Source organism: Thalassophryne amazonica, chromosome 18 (assembly GCF_902500255.1).
Source record: "Thalassophryne amazonica chromosome 18, fThaAma1.1, whole genome shotgun sequence".
In the NCBI taxonomy this organism is placed as follows: Eukaryota; Metazoa; Chordata; class Actinopteri; order Batrachoidiformes; family Batrachoididae; genus Thalassophryne; species Thalassophryne amazonica.
The window spans coordinates 47,469,840-47,489,094 of NC_047120.1; the positions used below are offsets into that span (position 1 = coordinate 47,469,840).

Here is a 19,255-nt window from a genome sequence, read left to right on the forward strand (position 1 = left end):
GCAATCACAAAAGTCACTGTCAAGTGCAGAATATACCAAGATGGCACACTGTTCCCACTGATGTTCAACACAGGCCTCAAGCTCCTCAGCCAGCTCATCACAAAGAAACGATACAGATATCAGTTCAGGGGTGGAGTAACCATCAGCCTTCTCCTGTACATGGATGACACCAAGCTGTATGCCAAGATATATAGACATTAACTCACTGATGTACCTCACCATGATCTACGGAGAAGATATTGTGATGGCATTAGCATTAGATAAGTGTGGAACCATGATGAGCATGCAAGAAGGTCAGCCACAGCCAAATACCTCCAGAAGGACAGACAGGTGCTGAAAAGCCGGTTCAATGGCAGCAATAAGATACAAGACATCAATACATAACACCCTACCAGTCATCAGATACCCAGTTGGGATAATATCGTAAGTTGGCCACAGGAGGAGATAGATGCCACTTATGTTAAGACACAAAAACTACTCACAATGCACAGAGGTTTCCACCCAAAGTACAGCACCCTGAGTCTCTATGAGCAATGGAAAGAGGGAGGGTGAGGATTAGTGAGTGTCAGAGCCACAAATCAAGATGAAACAAGGAGCATCCATACATACATTAGAAAGATGGCCCCTTGAGATCAGCTGCTACTAGAATGCCTAAGACAGCTGAAGACAGATGGTGTTAGGAACAAGAGGAGGAGGTATCATTGAAGACCAAGTCCCTCCATGGGATACACCAGCGACAGATAGAGGAAGTGGCTGACAAGTCCTACCAGTGGGTAGAAAAGGCCAGCCTAAAGGACAGAGCAGAGGCTCTGATCATGGCAGCACAAGGACAAGCCCTAAGCACCAGATCCACAGAGGCAGGAGTCTACCACAGCCAACAGGACCCAAGTTGGAGGCTGTGCAAATGTGCCCCAGAGACAGTCCAACACATAGTAGCAGGATGCAAGCTGGGACAGTGTACACTGAGTGGCACAACCAAGTGTCGGGAATCGTGTACAGGAACATCTGTGCCGCATACGGATTAGAAGTCTCCAAGTCCCGATAGGAGATGCCACCAAAGGTGGTTGAGAATGACAGGGCTGTGGGACCTGTGGGACTTCATATTCAAGACTGACAAGAAGCTGCTGGCCAACCAACCAGACATAGTCATGGTCGACAAGGGAAAGAAGACCGCAGTTGTGATTGATGTTGCTATCAGCTGGGATTGCTACATCAGAAAGGAGTATAAGAAAACAGAGAAGTACCAAGGGCTGAAGGAGCAACTGGAGCAGATGTGGAAAGTGAAGTCCAAAGTGGTCCCAGTGATAAAAGGAGCACTAGGAGCTGTAACCACCACATTGGAAGAGTGGCTCCAGCAGATGCCAGACACAAAATCAGAGGTCTCTGTCCACAAGAGTGCTTATGAACATCTAAGATACTGTACCAAACCCTCAAACTCAGAGGCAACTGGCAGAGGAACCGAGCTTGAGAAACACACATTCCGCCCTCCCCAGGAGGGAGAGGGAGATGTTATTAGATTTTTTTTATATGATGCTTGATAATATATGTATTAATATTTAATGGTGGAATGTTTGAAGGTTAGCCAAAGCCAAAGTGATTGATTTTGATTTTGTCTGTTAATAGTTAAGATCACAGGTTGAGGTTTATGTTTTGGGCGTGTTTATATATTGGGAATATTTAAAATGACTATTCTGAGGAATTGGTTAAAATACATCTATGGTTGCTATTTGACATTAATATGAATTCTGATTTGCATTATAATCAGCTTCAGTGTGCCATTAGGTTGAAAAAGAAGGTAGGAATCGGGTTTTTGGTCATATGTGTACGCGCTACGCATTTTGTTTTTACACCCCATTATAAGGGGGTATGTTTAGACCTATGGCAGTCATTCAGGTAGATAATTCACAGGGTCACAGCTCTAGAAATACAACAACTAGAGGCAAGAAATTCACATGAAAATCTCATTTTTCACTGCTGGTTGCAAAACAATCATGTTTTTAGCACTAGGCTGAATGTGGGAAATTTTATGGAGGGTGGAATTCCTAAAAAAAATTGAAAATCTTAATTTCGCCCATGTATTAAAAGGCCTCTGTATGCCATTTTAATCTAAAAAAACATTATAAAATAGCATTTCATTCTTTAGTATGGGTCTTTACTGACATGTTAAAACCACTGTTTATGTCTACAAGACCTACTTTAATTAGGGGCAAATCTGAAAGTTAGTGAAATTCAATCACATTTTTCACCATGTGTGATAAATAGCACCACTCTGAAACGTTTTGCAAAAAATATGTGTACGAGTTGTCGAAACTTCAAAATATTGAATTGGTGTTCTGTCTCTTTCATATTGAAGATGTAGGCCAAAGTGAGGCCTAAAAATGCCTTCGGCCAACATCTTTGCCAGTTTTCAGGCAGAGAAAGTGTCATAGACCCTTAGCGATTACAGGTTTCTGTGTTGTTTATATGATAAGATTGTTGCAACATTCCATCTGATGTGCCTCTCTGTGTATGTATGTCATGGAGAAACTGGGGAGAGTTGACATTTGCTGTTTGGTATGCTTATATATGTTGGGTCAAGGATGAACACTGCAAAAACGGAAGTTGATAGGACTAATATTTTTGGAGAAATTAGCGATATTATTTAACCAGTGAACAATCGTTAACTAATATCTGCATTGTGCTGCAATGCACCATGGGAGTTTGAGGTTTTAAATGTTGTTGCAGTTCATGTTAGTTTAACAGCGCTGTTAGTGTTATTGATTTATTGTGTTTTTGTAGTTCAATTTGTTTAGTCGGTTTAGTTAAGTGTCATGTTACCATGAGTGAGCTGTCATGTTGCCGTTACCATGAGCGAAAAGTGTACTGCATTTGATGTCTTCTGCCACCATCTCTGTTTGTGGGTGTGCCAAATTAAAAGCACCTGTTTGCAGCAGAATGCACACGCCAATCCAGCAGGTGGCAGTAAATCATCTATATATTAAAATTTTAAGATTTTATTCAATGGAAGTACATAATATATTGGTAAATATGTTAAAAATACATGGATGACACAAGTAAGTGAAAACACTTATTTCCATTGTCGTCCATGTAAAAATCAGATGACAAAATACAAGTAATAATAATAATAATAATGGTGTGTATATTAATAACAAGAACCTAAGCAATTTATAAATACAGTAGCACAGTAAATAAATATAAAAAAATGTAATTAACAGGAAATAAAAGTGTTGAGTTATAAAAACTGTTGAGGTCTAAGGTTCTAAAAACACTCTGGAGTCACACGCCATTCCAACTCATTATAGAAATGTAGAGCCCATGGAAAATGTTTTTTATGCTGCAAACACACTGGACCTTTTTCGGGCGGACCAGATTTTGGTCTTTTGTCATGGTCTGTTGGTCTGAGGAAGCTTTCACACCTGCTATTCTGGTTGGGATCAAAATGAACAACAAACAAGCTCGGTGTGAAAGCGACCTCACTCTTTATGTTGTGTTTCTAGATTTTTGCACAACACGATGCTTTTATCTACACCTATTCTAAGGTTATATACCGCTGGAAGCTCTGTAGGACTGTAGGAGGTCAGACAGCATGCCCTTCTGGATGGTGGCGTTCCCGCTCAGGTTCTCTTTGTCCAGGATAAGCAGGAAGCGGTGGAGCTCCACCAGGAGCTGGTCCAGCACTGAAAAGATAAGAGTGTTAAAAACATTCCTGCTGTTTGTCTTCTTGGATTATTAGAACAAGTTCAGCTCAGTTAGTCATGATTTTTTTTCATGAGCAAAACAAATGTTCCTGGCACACGTTTTAGTGTATAACAGTGCTTCAGAGGAAGGACTTGGAATGCTCCCATGTCCGTGGTGTTGTGCAGTTCTGCAGGCTGACATTTTGTACAGAGTGTGACAGTTGGTCCTCATTCAGACTTTGAGTCATTCCGTTTTTTTCCCCCATCTCTCTTTTCTTGTACGCTATTGACAGCTGCAAGTCTGTTTGCGCTTGTTTCCAGAGTTAAACAAGTTTAGCGATAGGTCAAGGCTAGAGGAGGGTGGAGCCTCGGACAGAGGCGGCGGGGCCACCATGTCTGGGTGCAGCCCACACACATCCTTCAAGGGTCAGTGCTAAAAGCTCACAACCATCGCCGCTGTGTGGGAAGCTCTTTGTGTTGATCTTCACTGTCCCCTACTCTTGTGAATAGGCCCCCTGAGCTACAGAGGACCTCAGTCTAAGGGCGCGCTTCAACAGACAGACACACACAAGAGAAATAAAGAAGAAAACGTGAGGCGCTTCTCAGTAGGAGCGCATCATACTGGCCTTCAGAGTGCACGAAAACCCCTTTGTTTGTTGCAAATCAGTTTTACTGAGCTGGTTTCTTCTGCTCGAAGGGGCTTTGACCAGCGCACCACACCAGACTCCGCCCTCATGTGGCGTTAAACTGGGTGAATGTTTTGATAGATGTCCTGAAACATGTAAACTCCACACAGACAGTTAGGGATTTGGCAAATTGAACATGTGACCTTGGACCTAAGGAGGGGCAGATGATGGGGGAGAGGATCCTTCAAACCCCTGCCAGACCGGAAGATGACTAAGGGCCTTTGGGCAAAGTCCTTAAACCTGTTGTGTGGGCCGCCAGAAGAGGAGGTACTGCTGGCCCACCACCAGAGGGCGCCCTGCCTGAAGTGCGGGCTTCAGGCACGAGAGGGCGCTTCCAGAGTATAAGTCACTTTTTTAAATATTTTTTACTAATTTGGGAGGCCCTGTGACTTATATCCCGAAAAATCAAGTGTTCGTTAATAATAGCCATAATAATTATTTTGATTATTTATATAGGAATTTTCTAGGAATCAAAGCAGTAAACAAAATAAGCTATAAAAATACAATAATACACGGCAATAATGGAAAGTACACTACATACAATAATGCACACAAATCTCAAATTAAAAAGCTGATGATTCTTTAAAAAAGATGTGACATTTTTGACAGGCTCGACTTCCACTCCGGTGTGACGTATACTGTGGAAAACATGGGTATGTAAAGGGAAAGAAAAAAAAAAATCATAATGTCACTCATGCCATTTGATAAGAGATACTTTATTGATTGATTTAAGTTTCACATTGTCTCATTTGCAAAGACATCACAAAAAATGTCTTTTTCCTCCCAACTTTATTTTTGACAACCTCAACCTTAACCTTAGATTGATCGACTCTACAAAATAATCACCTGGAGACAAACACACAAGGACTATTCCTACCAAGTTTGGTGATAATCTGCTCAACCAAGTCTGAGTTATTTCATACACAGACACATATTATGCTGCCACTCAGCGCATCAATTCCTCTTGTGTAAATTAATCCAGGGATTCTTACTTTATGATGACCGACTTTTCACAGGGTTTTGGAGATGTTATAGTCAACTGATAGAATTAAACAACAACAACAAAAAAGATTTCTCCACCACCCCTGCCAGTGGCATTTACCCACTGGGGCAACAAAGTGACGATCATATTGAAACCAAACAAAATCCCATGACGTATAAAAAGCTGTTTAATGAGCTTGTCTCTGTCTGAAATTTTAAAACTGTCAAATAATCAGTTTTAGTGGCTCCTTCCGGCTCAAACTCATATCATACTGACTGTCATCACCTCCCACCCCCGTGCTCCCCCCGCCCTGCACTCCACCACATTAGGACTGTTTGTTTTTTGCAAAGTAAGGTGCTGGACTTTTGCAATCGCTACCACTTGAAGATAAACTGATGATTCACAGGAAAAATAGCATCATGTTTAAAAACTGAAAAAGAGTCAACTTCTTTTGCAAGGCGCTACACTGTGCAGAAACACACACACGGGGAGTGTGACCTCATCAAAATCGGCTTAAACAGCGACTCCCCACTCCCATATGTGTTGACGTGTCCCTATGACTGCTAAATCCGCATTTGCTTTCACCGCTGCTCAGATTTGTACTTGTTTATTTGCTAATAACCTTCTCCCTAGGAGCGTTTTAGCAGGGATGGATCAGAAGGCCTTTTGGATTGTGAGGATACTGGCCCCGGCCCCCCAGGAAACAGAGTGAGCTGACAGAAGAGGGAGGCCCGTCTCTGTGGGCCACAGCCACTGAACATCTCCCCCATAAAATCCCTTATTCTGCCATGAAATCATCTTAAACAGCACAAAAAACAAAGACAAATCTGTTGACGTTCAAGTCCGAGAAGTTTCCACAACCTTTCTTCTCTTCACACCTGCAGTTAAATAAAATGGTAAATGGACTGCATTTATATAGCGCTTTTCCATCTGTATCAGACGCTCAAAGCGCTTTACAATTAGGCCTCACATTCACCCCGATGTCAGGGTGCTGCCATACAACCCAAGGGCCCTTAGTGATTTTCCAGTCTGGCGGGGATTTGAACCGATGATCTTCTGGACTCAAGCCCAACACCTTTAACCACTAGACCATCACCTCCAGTTCTATTTCCTTGTTCTTGTCATGAGGTTTTTGTTTGATTTCACTCTCACTTGAGTTCTGTGATAAGACAACAAATCCAGGGCAAAGGGCAAAGTTTGTCTAAAGCATTCGGCCAAAGACAATTTAGCCAAAATATATGAGGGGAGATTCAGAAGTTTTGGTTCTTACTCAGAAAAAAGGGCGTGGTTCTCCATCCTTTACATTCTGAGAATCGCAATGATGAGGGAATAACTCTGTTGTGTCTGTGTACTGGCGATGCGTTAGCGTAGCTGGTAAAAAGGAGGTTAAAACAAGGTAAAAAGGAGGCTATTTGGGACCGTATAACAGCATGAACGTCCGCAAATCATCAGACACAACGGGGTTATTCCCATTCTAATCCATTTCCATCGTTTGCACGGTTTATTTTTCTGTAGGTAATTCGGTCGGCGAGGCTTACCGTCGAGCCGAGGCTGCATCGCTCCAACAGTGGTCAGGGCGCGGAGTAATCCATCAAACGTGAAACGGTAATTCTGTATCAGAATCCACATCAATACTTTCGTATGGTACCTTAAATTCACCCATTTCGGCGGCGGTGTCGGTACGCGACTTTCTCTCGCTCTCAGCTAACAGGGCTAACAGCTAGCAGCACATGCAGCTGGTGTTCTGTCGAATTGTGTGTCTCATCACATAAATCGACAGTTCCACATCCCGACTATATTGCGCACGCGCAGTTGCGCGGAGGACAGTAATGACATTCAACGGGAATGACATCTCGTCAGAACACCGGACACTGTCAAATATTTTGCCAACGTTACCCCGATATTATACAGTCTGAAATCTCACACGCTTAACCAATCAGATTTGTGGAAAAAATGTAACTGGATTAGAATGTTAATTAGTACGCCCTACTACAGTTAAACTGATTTCAATGGATATCGATCACATTTGTAATCAAATGTGTGAGTGAAGTTATCCTGACATCACAAAGATGGCAAGATTGATATCATAATTGTCTGAAAAACACATTTTCCATAATATCTCTGCAACCGGTGGAGCGAGAGAGGTGATCCGAAATTTGTATCAATCAGCTAAGCAGTTGTCATTATGGACTACAAGAGACATCAGGATGATGTCAGTAAAATGTTATGAAACATGCTGGTGATGTCTGGCCCTATCAGTGCCCTTCATACTTCTACAGCACATGTTCAGCAAGCCGGTGTATTCCACACAAATATAAGGACACAGAGTGGAGTTTTCATGTTAAATGTGAATAAATCCTGCAAGGAAAAAAAAGTGGGATCACATCAGGCTCCTGTCAGCACTCATTTTCTGTGCAGGTCCTGAGTGCAGGCATTTCATTTTGTTAAACTTGAATGAATGAATGAATGAGTTTATTCAGCACCCATGCATACATACAGTACTTAACAAAAAAAGAAAAAAAAAATCTCATGAAACAATTTCACAGTTTTGTGCAGCCGAAAGGGTGTAGGCAGAAGCAAAAGCTTATAAACACCCACCCCTTTTACCATTAAAAGAAAAAAAAAAAAACAACATATATATGGGTGATTCTTTAACTACGGGCACTATTGGCCTTGTAAATGTAATTTCCACCACACCATTGCCTTACAATATAAAGCGCCTTGGGGCAACTGTTTGTTGTGATTTGGCGCTATATACATGTGCTCTGATGTCACTGTTTATCTCAATAGAAACTACCCAAACGATCTTTCATACAAACTGTTTAAAGGGACATTATGTGTTGTGGTGGAAATTACGGCAATAGTGTGGGACAACTACATTTTGTTTAAAAAAAATCACAACAGTTGTATGACATTGAATACCCCAATTATGTTTTGATTATTTTACTGATATTTTATTCAGAGATATTTTAAAACATTAGAAAAAAACGTTACTTTACCATTCATTTTTATCATTGAAGATCAAAAGTCTGGGTGTGGGACAAGCACAAAACGGCAATATTTGCATATAATGATGCTGAAAAAAGGTGAAAAAGTCATCATAGACTACTAGAACAAACTTCTTAACACACTTTCATTGTAAAGATAACTATAAAAGTGTGAAATTTCCCCTTTTTTCTGTTTTTCATACAATATGATCAAAGGATATAATAAGTGCCCGTAGTCTAAGAATCACCCATATATAGGGTGTCCCAAAAAATATAAATTTAAAACACTCAGTTTGACCCTTAAATGTTACAAACTTAATCACTTATGTTTCTTTTTTACTTGCAGAGACCCTGAAGTTTATGTTGATGCCAAGCAAGACTCAGGAAAATGCCAAGATTAAGCGTACTACAGCGAACAAAAATGATTGAGTTTTGGCACCAGACCAAGAGTGTCAAACGGGTGCAGTGACTTTATGCTAGACTGACAAAATGCAGGGCCAATATTGACAGTGGTATGAAAAACGTCAACCTTTCAGCTTTCTATCCAGCCATAAATTTATTTCCTAGACATATGCTTTGACCATTTTCTTTGCTGATAAAATGTTGCATATATATATATATATATATATATATATATATATATATATATATATATATATATATATGTGTGTGTGTTGGTTTGCTGAGAATTTCTTTCCCCTGACAGTCTCCAAAACATCCTGAAATCAAGTTAATTCACTTACTGTGGAAAGCGAATGCTGCAAGAAGTTCATATCGAAAAATGAATGGCTCATTGGAAATACCTTCCAGTGTTTAGAAATCAAAAGGAAAAAACTGAGTAAACAGAATAAAAACAAAGTCAAAGATAAGAGACTAGAGGGCAATAAAATACCAGGAGGTCACCATATGCTGCACCAGTGTTTTCAGTGTTAGTATTTTTTTTGTCTGGAACTCTGCAGGAGGGATGTGAACACTTTCCCTCATTTAGTATTTTGATGTTTGTGGCAACAATGATTTGACTTTCCCACAGGTCGAAATGCACAATTGAAAACAAGGCTTCCAGCCTCACTGCCGCCAGCTATTATGATGCAGTAGCTTAGTATAAGATAAAATAGGACGATAATATTCTGCCCAGATAGGACAGTATCAATTTAATATACCCATAATGTGACTTTACACTTACATGTGAGTAGCATGTGTGTGCAAAGTCTAAGCGGTTGCGTGGTAGAGCGATCATGAGTGTGTGCATGCATGTTTTATGATGTCTTTCATGAAGGTTAAAAGTTTTGAATACTGTCTTGTGAGAGGACAGTTCAGCTTGGGACTCCAGCAAGGTTGGTCGCATTCCTCCCCTCTCCTCTCCTCCTTTTCTGTCTATCCACTCCCCTCACCCTGGCTTACTCCCTGCCACCTCGAAGGCAGCGCGGTTTTTACTGCTGCAGCCTTCAACTCCCCAAGCTGGGCGGCGCAGGCCCCTCCTGCTGTGGCCTTCATCCACTTTGCCTCAGTTCGAATGATGGACTGCTTCAAGTTTAGTGCACATAAACAATGTCAAATGTATATGTGTTGTCTTTAATTCTGATGTGTGCCATTATTACGTTCACGTAGTAATACTTGTGGATTAATTGCTGTATTTTGTCTGAGGTAATTATAAACATAATTTCGTTGTTGTTGCACTCGTGTAATAACAATGACACTAAATCTCATCTCACTACATTTATCTACCAAGTATGAGTGAAACTGCTCTTTGCACTTTGAAGATGTAGTCTTATATTTTACAGAATTACCTTTGATTTAACCATGACATTTAACCTATGACCTTGACATCACCTATGTTCTGAGAGAATGGACCAGATTTTATCCACCAAGTTTAATTGAAATTGCTCTTTGCACTTTGAAGATATTACTTTGTATTTTTGAGAATTGCCTTTGATTTGACCTTGATCTTCAACAAATGACCTTGACATGACCTGTGTTGCAAGAGGAAGGATCAGAGCTTATCCACCAACTGTGACTGAAGTTACTCTTTGCATTTTGAAGATAACGTCACATATTTTGTAATTCGTTATTATCAGGTTGTCCTAAAAGTTCCCTAAAAAGCCTTCAGTTAATTCAAAATGCTGCAGCTAGAGTACTGACGGGGACTAGAAGGAGAGAGCATATCTCACCCATATTGGCCTCTCTTCATTGGCTTCCTGTTAATCCTAGAATAGAATTTAAAATTCTTCTTCTTACTTATAAGGTTTTGAATAATCAGGTCCCATCTTATCTTAGGGACCTCGTAGTACCATATCACCCCAATAGAGCGCTTCGCTCTCAGACTGCAGGCTTACTTGTAGTTCCTAGGGTTTGTAAGAGTAGAATGGGAGGCAGAGCCTTCAGCTTTCAGGCTCCTCTCCTGTGGAACCAGCTCCCAATTCAGATCAGGGAGACAGACACCCTCTCTACTTTTAAGATTAGGCTTAAAACTTTCCTTTTTGCTAAAGCTTATAGTTAGGGCTGGATCAGGTGACCCTGAACCATCCCTTAGTTATGCTGCTATAGACGTAGACTGCTGGGGGGTTCCCATGATGCATTGTTTCTTTCTCTTTTTGCTCTGTATGCACCACTCTGCATTTAATCATTAGTGATTGATCTCTGCTCCCCTCCACAGCATGTCTTTTTCCTGGTTCTCTCCCTCAGCCCCAACCAGTCCCAGCAGAAGACTGCCTCTCCCTGAGCCTGGTTCTGCTGGAGGTTTCTTCCTGTTAAAAGGGAGTTTTTCCTTCCCACTGTAGCCAAGTGCTTGCTCACAGGGGGTCGTTTTGACCGTTGGGGTTTTACATAATTATTGTATGGCCTTGCCTTACAATATAAAGCGCCTTGGGGCAACTGTTTGTTGTGATTTGGCGCTATATAAAAAAATTGATTGATTGATTGATTGATATTATGGTCTATTTAATTTTTTAATTTTATTTTATTGACAAATACCACCAATTTGACCTTGATCTTTGACCTTGACATGACCTGTGTTGCAAGCGGATGAATGACTGAGTTTATCCACCAAGTTAGATTGAAATTTCTCTTTGCATTTAGAAGATATCACCCCATACAGATGAACAGATGGCCATGGTCACACAATTAACCTCTTCTTGCTTTGCTTTAAGGCTAGAAATGGTCAAATAAGTGGTCAGGATTTTATTTGAGGTTAATTTTGTTATTCATTTTGGGAGGTCATGCACCCTGCTCTTCTGACCCTATGTCAAAATGGTCTGGCATCATCCATACTACTTGTCCATCTAAAGAGAACTGCACACATGCAGCGTTGCCAGATTTAGTGACTTTTTCAGCTTCCTTAGACAAGAGCCATCCTATCTGTCTATTCCACACAAACCAGTCGGTTTGTAAATAGTTATTTGAATATAACATTACAAAAAAAAGTAAAATAAAAAATGTAATGAAAACAAATGTAAAAAAAAATGCTGCTATATAGTCTCCACCCATCTTCCACACCATCACTCCAACAACAAAACAAAACGATCCAAACTTCAAGAAAACAGGATGCTGCTCAATTTCCCACCATATGCAAATTAGACACAATCATGTCATCACGTAATGTATTGACTTTTAGTATCATTTCAGGGAGCAGATATCGAGTTCTGGTGAGATTTTTTTTTTCACTTCGTGCATAATCATATGTTCCCTTTTTTAAAATAAATAAATAAATCAATAATTACGCAATGTTTCCTTGTGCTCATGATTTTGATTTTGGGGTGAAGAAGGCAAATGGGCGGTGAGTTAAAGAAAACAAAAGAAAAATTATAGACGCGAGGGGAAAATCTGATCTTCATTCTGATGATGTAATAAAAGTGGCTGAGATATAAAGTGGCCGTGTAGTTGGAGTTGCTCCTCGAGGTCTGTTGGGGACACTTCCTTTGCTTTCTGAATTACTCTCATGTTTTCAGATGTGGTGCAGATGTTGAAAATAGCCACAGATGTGCTCACTTTGCTTTCTCCGTGTCTAGTTAAGAAACTGGTTATATAACAAGTTCTGGATGTCTGTTTGTCCGTATGCAGATCTGCTAACCAACTGCACACCATCTGTTCTTTTTTCCCAAATGTCAATAAGGTTTTCGGCAGGAATGTGTCTCTATGAGGATTCCCAGATTAGGACGTGGAAAGAGACCCGATCGTGTCAGGTTTGGGCGTACGTGTTGGTGCTGCATCACACAAGTGTCACCTTGACTTGGTCCAGTCGCCAGGATCCTCGGCAAAGAGAACCACTGATCCCATAACTGATCGGTCCTTTAAGTTCAAATAGTGTCCCAAGTCTAATTTTTCACTTCAAAACAAGCAGTCTTGCCTGGAATGTCAGAGAACACACCACACTGTGGTTTGTCAAAGACTGGCAATAGCTCACTTCTGTCCCGTCATACTGTTCCAATATTTGTATCCACATAAAGTACAAAACATTCTCACTCACAGCACAACAGCGAGGTTGACCCGAGATGGGTGCCCAACCAGTTACCCAGCCGGAATCATAAAATTGGCCAAAAAAGGTCATAGAAGAGAAGACAGTTAAACTCCTCACAGTGCTTGGGGAGTTCCACCACCCTGAGACGACTCAGCTGGGGTCCGTGAGTACATCAGGATGGATGGCCGCCAGGTACAAAGTGCTCAGTGAGGGCCTCAGACTATACACGAGGAGGGTAGCATGGAAGCTTCTTCATTGGATCTACCAATGACAAATAGGTGACATAGTTGATCTCTACATAAATTGATCTACCATGAACAAGAGAAGGCTAGTCTGATGACCAGCACAGAGGATCTAATCATGACAGCAACAGAACAGGCTCTGCAACAGAACAAGTCGTAGACTCTGGAAGATGTCTCAGACAGTCCGGCTCACAGTTCGATGTAGGCCCTGAGGTCTACTGATGGTGGCGCCTATCTCTGGATTCCATAGCACGAATGGATGAGAGTCTACAACTCCCCCAGGAAGGGACACCAGTCTACCACTGGTTACTTCCCCAGTCGAGTCCAGTACCGTTACAGCTTGGTGGACTGGAATAATGCACACAGACGAGTAGTGTGCCTTAAATTAAATCTAAATGGTAAATGGACTGCATTTATATAGCGCTTTTCCATCTGCATCGGAAGCTCAAAGCACTTTACAATTATGGTCAAAGGAATGAATGATTTAGTAATGAAGTCATATGATGAAGTGTGTGGGGGTATACCCCTTACCAAAAAATAGTACTGATAAGTATATAAAAAGTAAACTGGAAGTATACTTGAAACATACTTGCATGTACTACTTTTTGGTAAGGGACATCAGCCCTGTGATGCCTTTCATTTTTCTTGAAACATTTAACAAGCTATTTGTTAAACATGAAAACATTTTTTTTTTTCCACACATCAGTATTCACGATACAAACTGGCAGATAATCATATATAACTACATCTTATTGTCTCGCTAAACTGTCAAATGTTAATCCCATTTCATGGTAATTCAAAATAGCAAACATTGCTCACTGCGAACAGTGAACGATGTTTGTTATCTATTTGTGACAACATACCAACTGACAGGGAGGGTCCACTAGTCCCAGAGTCCACTAGTCCTAGGGTCCACTGGCCCTAACCTCTTTATATTATTTGATAGTGTATATTGCAACCCCAAACTGATTTTAAAGTTCACAAATAAATGTAATACTTTCAAATAGCTAACCACCCAGATCCAGGCTTGTTCATTTTACAAAATAAAACATATTAATTGTACTGTTGTCTATAAATCTGCTGAATTGAAAATCAACAAATAATGGTAATTCACCATAATCAAATGTTTTTTTTAATTGTCACACTTTTGTAATATTACTTAACCTACTTTAGTGCAACATATAGCCTACCACAAATGTAAAAACCACGTCAGCATGCTCTCCTTAATACTAGGACTAGGACGAGTAGACCCTAGAACTAAGTTCCCCTAACTCACAATATATTAAAGATAAATTTTAAAAAATGGCACTTACATAATTCCATTTTTAACTCAAAGAGATGCAAAGTGTGCCTGGCAACTAATGAAACAGCTACAACTTCACCTAAAAGGGAAGTGAAGTCAAGAAGGAGAAATGGAACCAGATCTCAGACATACCAGTGGGGTGTCTGGAAAACACAGTAACAGCTACAGCACTGGTCTCAATATGGACCAAACATCTCTGGGGAATGTTTCCAACACTTTGTTGAATCTACTGTATGTTCTGAAGGCAAAAGGGGGTCCAACCTGATACGAGCAAGGTACATCTGGTAAAATGGCCGATTTGCACAACATAAATGAATCAGCTGGTGTCCTTAAAATAAAGGGTGTCATATTGTACAAAATAAACAAATAAATGAAATAAAATACAGTCTGCCTTTTACAATTAGATAGTGTGCGTTTCATGTTACGTAATCATTCTCAAAATACCACAATGCTATGACTGTGTGTCGAAACAGCTCAGCTATATAACATTTTAGGCCTTGAAAAAGCCTAAAATGTTCAAATATATCACACAACTCCATATTTTGACTCTTCCACTGAGTCGAGGGCAGTTTGACAGCTCACTAAATTGCCCTTCATGTTATCCAAGGGTGGTTATCATGTTAGCTCGCTAAGATACAGTAGTGTTCAGAATAATAGTAGTGCTATGTGACTAAAAGATTAATCCAGGTTTTGAGTATATTTCTTATTGTTACATGGGAAACAAGGTACCAGTAGATTCAGTAGATTCTCACAAATCCAACAAGATCAAGCATTCATGATATGCACACTCTTAAGGCTATGAAATTGGGCTATTAGTAAAAACTAGAAGCACTTGAAGAGTGCAAACCTCCACCAAGGCCATGGGGTCACTGACGCCATAACATCTACATGCTGTGGAATCATTGAACCTAAAAGAGTCTAACAATGATGTTTGCTCAGTAGTAAAAAAAGTTTCATCTGCTGTGACTGGATAGCATGTATCCTTAGTGCTTGGCATCACAGTTTGGTGCAACTTGCACCTTTCCAGAAGCTACTGTCATCTGAGCACTGATATTGATATTGCATGTGCTTATAGACAAAAACAAATGAGAGACAAAATTCAATTTATTATTCAACTAAACTGCAAATATATTAATTTTTTTAACATTTATGAAACACTTCTCTAAATAAATAACAGTAAATTCTGAAATAGAACTATTTTTTAAGTGTTGCATGTGCTACACAAGGCCACAGGGTCACTGACCCTAAAGAGATTCCCTCCTTGGCACATTGATCTATTCAACAATTCAGTGTTACAACCAAAACTATGATATATATACACTTTTCTTTCCTTTATATTTGACATCCTTGACCATGAAAACATACCACTAGAACTTGGAATCACTTTTGGGTGATTCTTTAACTATGGGCACTATTGGCCTTGTAAATGTAATTTCCACCACACCATTGCCTTACAATATAAAGCACCTTGGGGCAACTGTTTGTTGTGATTTGGCGCTATATACATGTGCTCTGATGTCACTGTTTATCTCCATAGAAACTACCCAAACAGTCTTTCATACACACTGTTTAGGGACATTACAGTGTTGTGGTGGAAATTACGGCAATAGTGTGGGACAACTACATTTTGTTTAAAAAAAATCACAACAGTTGTATGACATTGAATACCCCAATTATGTTTTGATTATTTTACTGATATTTTATTCAGAGATATTTTAAAACATTAGAAAAAATGTTACTTTACCATTCATTTTTATCATTGAAGATCAAAAGTCTGGGTGTGGGACAAGCACAAAACGGCAATATTTGCATATAATGATGCTGAAAAAAGGTGAAAAAGTCATCATAGACTACTACAACAAATTTCTTAACACACTTTCATTGTAAAGATAACTATAAAAGTGTGAAATTTCCCCTTTTTTCTGTTTTTCATACAATATGATCAAAGGACATAATAAGTGCCTGTAGTCTAAGAATCACCCTTTTATGTCTTTATTAGTTCAAATGTTATTGTATAAAACGATTTTTCGGTAATGGCGGTTTTCTTCTGGATCTAGCTCCATAACATTTGAAGCTACATCAAATCTGATGACACCTTACTGAATCAGTACAGATTCAGCTACAATTTGGTGTTAGTTGTGCATCTATAGCTTCATTTGTCACCTCACACTGACACATTTTCTATTTTCCCTATATTTTTGCATATTCTGGATCACCAGATCCGGAATCCGGATCTGATCATCACCAAACTTTCTTGTTTGATAGAACATTTGACTATGTTACACCCTAATTTTTTTCAAGCCTTTCTGCCTTGTTTTTGTGGAGTTAGAAACTAGAATGTCAAAATTCCCCCTATCCCACAATGGTGAAGAATCCTTTAAAAAATTCTTGGATCCGGATCGTGATCCGGATCACCACTAAAATTTAATCACTTGTTCCTCTTGTCATTTCCAACCACTCCACAAAATTTCATCAAAATCCATTCAAAACGTTTTGAGTTATCCTGCTGACAAACAGACAGACAAACAACAAACTCGACCGAAAACATAATCTCCTTGGTGTAGGTAAAAAGTAGAAAAGGGGGTGTTCACAATAATAGTAGTGTGGATTCAGTCAGTGAGTTCGTCAGTTTTGTGGAACAAACAGGTGTGAATCAGATGTCCCCTATTTAAGGATGAAGGCAGCACCTGTTGAACATGCTTTTCTCTTTGAAAGCCTGAGGAAAATGGGATGTTCAAGACATTGTTCAGAAGAACAGTGTGTAGTTTGATTAAAAAGTGATTGGAGAGGGGAAAACTTATACGCAGGTGCAAAAAAATTATAGGGTGTTCATCTACAATGATTTCCAATGCTTTAAAATGGACCAAAAAAAAAACCAGAGACGCGTGGAAGAAAACGGAAAACAACCATCAAAATGGATAGAAGAATAACCAGAATGGCAAAGGCTCACCCATTGATCAGCTCCAGGATGATCAAAGACAGTCTGAAGTTACCTGTAAGTGCTGTGACAGTTAGAAGACACCTGTGTGAAGCTAATTTATTTGCAAGAATCCCCCGCAAAGTCCCTCTGTTAAATAAAAGACATGCAGAAGAGGTTACAATTTGCCAAAGAACACATCAACTGGCCTAAATGGAGGAATATTTTGTGGATTGATGAGAGTAAAACTGTTGTGTTTGGGTCCAAGGGCCACAGACAGTTTGTGAGATGACCCCCAAACTCTGAATTCAAGCCACAGTTCACAGTGAAGCATGGTGGTGCAAGCATCATGATATGGGCATGTTTCTCCTACTATGGTGTTGGGCCTATATATCACATACCAGGTATCATGGATCAGTTTGAATATGTCAAAATACTTGAAGAGGTCATGTTGCCTTATGCTGAAGAGGACATGCCCTTGAAATGGGTGTTTCAACAAGACAATGACCCCAAGCACACTAGTAAACAAGCAAAATCTTGGTTCCAAACCAACAAAATGAATGTTTTGGAGTGGCCTGCCCAATCCCTGGACCTAAATCCGATTGAGGACTTGTGGGGTGACATCACAAAAGCTGTTTCTAAAGCAAAACCAAGAAATGTGAATGAATTGTGGAATGTTGTTAAAGAATCTTGGAGTGAAATAACAGCTGAAAGGTGCCACAAGTTGGTTGACTCCATGCCTCACAGATGTGAAGAAATCATGAAAAACTGTGGTTAAACTAAATACTAGTTTAGTGATTCACAGGATTGCTAAAAAAGCAGTTTGAACATAATAGTTTTGAGTTTGTAGCATCAACAGCAGATGCTACTATTATTGTGAACACCCCCTTTTCTACTTTTTTTTACTAATAGCCCAATTTCATAGCCTTAAGAGTGTACATATCATGAATGCTTGGTCTTGTTGGATTTGTGAGAATCTACTGAATCTACTGGTACCTTGTTTCCCATGTAACAATAAGAAATATACTCAAAACCTGGATTAATCTTTTTAGTCACATAGCACTACTATTATTCTGAACACTACTGTACATTTTCTAATTTTATACAATTATAGTTGACCAAAGTACACACTGTTCAACAGTGTGTATTTCAATTATAGTACAAATACAATCTCTCTCCTGCAATTGGTCGGTTATTATTGGTTAGCAGTGGTACTAACTTGATTAGAACTAAGTCGATATAACATGCTAGCTTAGCATGTAGCTATCTTGGAAATGAGCCTGCTAAGCTTCTTTGTGAGCAAATAACAAGTCTGTCAACAATGTATTGTGTTTGTTATGTAGCACGATAACTTCAGGTCCTCCTGTTCTTTGGCCAACGCAAACTGAATGTGTGATTACTTTCATATTACCACAAAATTAATGAAACGTTGAAGGCACTGAAGTATTGTTGAAAATGGAAGACAATCCTAAAACCACTGCTTTTTTAAATGAATTATTCCTAGATTTTGGAAAGGCTAAGAATTTTACAGGGGACATGCACATGGAAAACAACCATCAAAATGGATAGAAGAATAACCAGAATGGCAAAGGCTCAACCATTGATCAGCTCCAGGATGATCACAGACAGTCTGGAGTTACCTGTAAGTGCTGTGATATTATTTGGTTAGCAGTGGTACTAACTTGATCAGAACTAAGTCGATATAACCATGGTATAACCACAGTTTTCATGATTTCTTCACATCTGTGAGGCATGGAGTCACCCAACTTGTGGCACCTTTCAGCTGTTATTCAACTCCAAGATTCTTTAACAACATTCCACTATTCATTCACATTTCTTGGTTTTGCTTCAGAAACAGCTTTTTTGACGTCACCCCACAAGTCCTCAATCGGATTTAGGTCCAGGGATTGGGCAGGCCACTCCAAAACATTCATTTTGTTGGTTTGGAACCAAGATTTTGCTCATTTACTAGTGTGCTTGGGGTCATTGTCTTGTTGAAACACCCATT

General features: G+C 39.7%; 1 protein-coding gene across 1 annotated transcript in view; it reads right to left on the reverse strand.

Annotated features, from left to right (window-relative positions):
- The window catches only part of afap1l2 (actin filament associated protein 1-like 2), a 50,786-nt gene extending 46,373 nt beyond the window's left edge, over positions 1–4,413 (reverse strand). The window contains exons 1-2 of the mRNA XM_034193471.1: positions 4,351–4,413; positions 3,549–3,720 (exon numbers count right to left, since the gene is read on the reverse strand). Of these exons, the coding sequence (XP_034049362.1) occupies positions 3,549–3,720; positions 4,351–4,413 (235 nt within the window). The remainder of the gene's footprint in view (positions 1–3,548; positions 3,721–4,350) is intronic.
- Positions 4,414–19,255: the final 14,842 nt, after the last annotated feature.